We start from the raw sequence: 4362 nt of genomic DNA on the forward strand, positions 1-4362 counted from the left end.
GAGTACGTGCGCAAAGGCATGGGAGAGGAACTCTACCAGCTCTTCCTGGTAAGTGCGCCCTCAGATGGCGACTCGGACAGTGTGGTGCCCCTCCACACAGTCCCCATCCTGGAGCGTTCCACATGCAGAGTGGACCTGGCCACCAGCTGCAGGAGGGACTGCTCTGGTCTAGGTTCCTCCACCCGCCACCTTCCTGTTCCCTTTCCTGCCCTTTCGGTCAGGCTGCCAACCCGCCCCCCACCTGTAACATCCCTCTGCCAAGCCCAACTCCAAGTCCAGACTGCCCTGGCACCCCAGCCGGGTCCCCCTTGCTCCTGTCCTCAGAGCAACGCTGAGGACTTGTACATGAAATTAGACAGCATTCAGGCGGACATCTTGGCGGCCAACAAAGTCAATGTTACCAAAGGTGAGTGCGGGACGAAGGAAGCCGGGCGCAGGCGCCGCCAGCACAGCCTCACGTCCGCCTTTCTTGCATGCAGCCCTGTGCCTCCACGGCAGCTCCTACAGCATGGACACTCTCTATGGCTCGCATGATTCGGCTCAGATGGCCTACCTCACACACTTCGAGAAGGAGGATGTGGAATCAAAGGAGTAACAGCCCCTGTGGCAAACCAGGAAGGCCAAGGCTGCGGGGCAGGGAAGCCTGGCAATAGGAAGGCGTCTGGGGTCAAGCTCAGAGCCACTCCACTTGGCTCCGGGGGGGAGACGGGGATTAGGCACCCCAGAAGGGCAGAGGGAGAGCCGCTGGCTGTAAAGAGTCAATAAACAGCCTTGATACCTGTCTGTTCTTTGTGTGTGTGGAGAGGGAGAGAGGTCAAGTGAGAGCTATAATGACAGGTGGTGGTGCCTGTGCTCCTCAAATTAAAAAGCACGTCCAAGTTTAGGACAGTGGCTTGCACCTGTAATCCTAGCTGCTCTGCAGGCTGAAGGAAAAGGATCTCTTGAGCCCAGGAGTTGGAAGCCAGCATGGCCAACAAAGCAAGACCCCATCTCAAAAACAGGCCAGGCACGGTGGCTCACACCTGTAATCCTGGCACTTTGGGAGGCTGAGGCAGGCGGATCACCTGAGGTCAGGAGTTCGAGATCAGCCTGGCCAACATGGTCAAACTCCGTCTCTACTAAAAAAATTAAAAATAAATAAAAAATTAGCCGGGTGTGGTGGCACACACCTGTAATCGCAGCTACTCGGGAGGCTGGGGCAGGAGGATCACTTCAACCCGGGAGGTAGAGGCTGCAGTGAGCCAAGATCACACTACTGCACTCCTGCTGCCTGGGCGACAGGGCGAGACTCCTTCTCAAAAAAAAAAAAAAAAAAAAAAAAAGATCCAGAGGGAAGGGCCATCAACACCCTGGAAGGTTCAAGGGCATAGCCTGAATAAAGGGCCTCCCCTCCACTCCCTCACTCCCTGAGTCCCTCCAGAACACCCTGCCACCTGGTTTTTCTCCGGCTGTTACATTAAAGGGGGTCATTTGATCCTAATGAGTCCTTTCCTTGCCTGGTACCATTTGCATCAACAGAACAAGGCCAGGTTCCATAAAGCAGAGCAGAAGCTTTATTCATTGATCTAGGAGACAGCAACAGGAGGAGGCCAAATGCCTAGGCAGATAGGGGTGGGTCCCCAGTGAAACCCCACCTTCAAGCCAAAAACAGCCTGAAGGCTGAAAGACCGATTGCTGGTCCTGGATGAAACCCACAATCCAGAGTGAGAACTTCTGTTTCTGTTTGCCTGCCCTTTCCTGATTGATTCTTTTTGAATAATGCCTTTTAACCAACTGAATGTTGCCTTTTCCAGTACTACCTATGGCCTGCCCTTCCCCCATTCTGAGCCCATAGAAGCACTGGACTTAGCCATATTAGGGGAACTTTCCCACTTTCAGGTAGGGGGACCACCCCCCACAGCCACCAAAAGCTGTTTTATCACTCAGTAAAACCCCACCTTGCTCACTCTTCAATTGTCAGTGCCTCCTCATTCTTCTTGGGCTCGTGGGATGAGAACTCCAGAACCAGTGCTTAAACTAGACTCCGCCAACTGGGCTGAGTGGGTGGGTCATCTCCTGCAGTAAGTAAAGGCCGTGTCCTGCAGCAGGTAACCTGGTGAGTGAGACCTGGTAGGGCATTGCTGGCCAGAGGTCCCCAGCTTGCAAAGTCACCAGGAAGAAAATCTTGAATCATAGGAATGGAGAAGGGGAGCTAATGCTCCAAGCACCTTCTCCCAGGGGGAGGGGCCTGGTAAAGAGAAAATCTTAAGGGGTCTTAGGGCAGGTAGGTGGAGACTGGGTTGAAGATTTCTGGAAAAAGGTAGGTTCTTTCAGGAGGGGCTGGAGTGTGCATAGTCTTTGTTTTTTTGTTTTTTGTTTTTTTTGTTTTTTTTTGTTTTGAGGCGGAGTCTTGCTGTGTCGCTAGGCTGGAGTGCAGTGGCACCATCTCGGCTCACTGCAACCTCAGCCTCCCGAATAGCTGGGACTACAGGTGCGCACTACTATGCCCAGCTAATTTTTGTATTTTTAGTAGAGATGGGGTTTCACCATCTTAGCCAGACTGGTCACGAACTCCTGACCTCATGATCTGCCTGCCTCGGCCTCCCAAAGTGCTGGGATTATAGGCGTGAGCCACCGCATCCAGCCTTTTTTTTTTTTTTTTTAGACAGGGTCTCACTCTGTTGCTCAGGCTGGAGTACAGGGGTGCAATCTCGACTCACTGCAACCTCTGCTTCCCAGGCTCAAGCAATTCTCATGCCTCAGCCTCCAGAGTAGCTGGGACTACATGTGTGTGCCACCACCACACTCAGATAATTTTTTTTTTCTTTTTTTGTAGAGATGAGGTCTCACTATGTTGTCCAGGGTGGTCTCCAACTCCTGGGCTCAAGTGATCCTCCTGCCTTGGCCTCCCAAAGTGCTGGGATTGTAGGCATGAGCCACTGTGCCTGGCTTGAGTGTGCATAGTCTTGTTTTTCTTTTGAAGATTTCTCCTCTTCAATTCAGTCTCATTCAAGTTGGAGTGAGGCAGGGCTCCTGGTCTGGAGTCTCTTTTCTATCTGCTTTTACACCCTGCTGATTTCATCCTGTCTCAGAACTTTAAGTATCATTATAGGCCAATGACTTCTACATTTCTATTTCCAGCAAAATATTTCCACCTCATTGTGTCTAAAACTGAACTCCTAATCCCGCGCCACTTTCCCCAATTCAACTCATGGCAACTCATCCTTCCTATAAAACAAAACAAAATAGTGGAGTGCTTTTTGATGTCTGTCTTTAGCACCCATATCTATTAGGTCTGTTGGCTCTATCTTCCAAATACATCCAGAATCCAACCATATCTCACTACCTCTATTGCTAATATTCTGGGCTGAGCCACTATCATCTCTCTGCAGCGTTATTCTGCTTTTCTCCCTCTTCCTGTTCTCTTTTCTTTTTTTTTTTTTTTTGAGATGAAATGTCACTCTGTCACCCAGGCTGGAATGCAGTGGTATGATCTAGGCTCACTGGCACTGACCACCTCCTGGGCTCAAGCAGTTCTCCTGCCTCAGCCTCCCAAGTAGTTAGGATTACAGGCTCCTGCCACCACGCCTAGCTAATTTTTGTATTTTTAGTAGAGACGGGGTTTCACAATGTTGGCCAAGGTGGTCTCGAACTCCTGACCTCAAATTATCCACTCACTTCAGCCTCCCAAAGTACTGGGATTACAGGCATGAGCCACCGGGCCCAGCCTATTATTATTCTTACTACTTTAGAGATAGGGTTTCACTATGTTGCCCAGGGTGGTCTCGAACTCCTGGGCTCAAGTAATCTGCCCACCTTGGCCTCCCAAAGTGCTGGGATTACAGGCGTGAACCACCGTGCCTGGTCAATACCTGTTCTCTTTTTAATATGACAGCCAGGGTTATCCTTTTAAGCTTCAGATTCTATCACTGTGCTGAAACCTTGCAGGGCTCCCCATTTTGCTGAATGAAGGCCCTAGGTGCTCAGGTTTCCCTCTTCTGCCTCTGTCTCTCCTTCAGTCTGCTCTAGGTACACTGAACTCCCTTGCTGTTTTTTTTTTTTTTTTTTTTGCAATTGGCAAACAGGCTGGGCACGGTGGCTCATACCTATAATCCTAACACTTTGGGAGGCCAAGGCGGGCGGACCATGAGGTCAGGAGATCGAGACCATCCTGGCTAACACAGTGAAACCCCGTCTCTACTAAAAATACAAAAAATTTTTTTCATCTGGGCTGCCGACATGCCATCCAGACTGAGGAAGACCCGGAAACTTCGGGGCCACGTGAGCCACGGCCACGGCCGCATAGGCAAGCACCGGAAGCACCCCGGTGGCCGCGGTAATGCTGGTGGTCTGCATCACCACCGGATCAACTTCGACAAATAC

At 50.9% G+C, this 4362-nt stretch overlaps 1 protein-coding gene across 1 annotated transcript in view; it reads left to right on the forward strand.

The window, feature by feature from the left end:
* Positions 1–781, forward strand: part of LOC105515345 (chromosome unknown open reading frame, human C1orf228) — a 56163-nt gene extending 55382 nt beyond the window's left edge. Inside the window, exons 9-11 of the mRNA XM_011947143.1 lie at positions 3–48; positions 325–406; positions 480–781. Of these exons, the coding sequence (XP_011802533.1) occupies positions 3–48; positions 325–406; positions 480–595 (244 nt within the window). The 3' untranslated portion in view covers positions 596–781. The remainder of the gene's footprint in view (positions 1–2; positions 49–324; positions 407–479) is intronic.
* The last annotated feature ends 3581 nt before the right edge of the window (positions 782–4362 follow it).

Source organism: Colobus angolensis, unplaced genomic scaffold, assembly GCF_000951035.1.
Source record: "Colobus angolensis palliatus isolate OR3802 unplaced genomic scaffold, Cang.pa_1.0 Scaffold106, whole genome shotgun sequence".
In the NCBI taxonomy this organism is placed as follows: Eukaryota; Metazoa; Chordata; class Mammalia; order Primates; family Cercopithecidae; genus Colobus; species Colobus angolensis.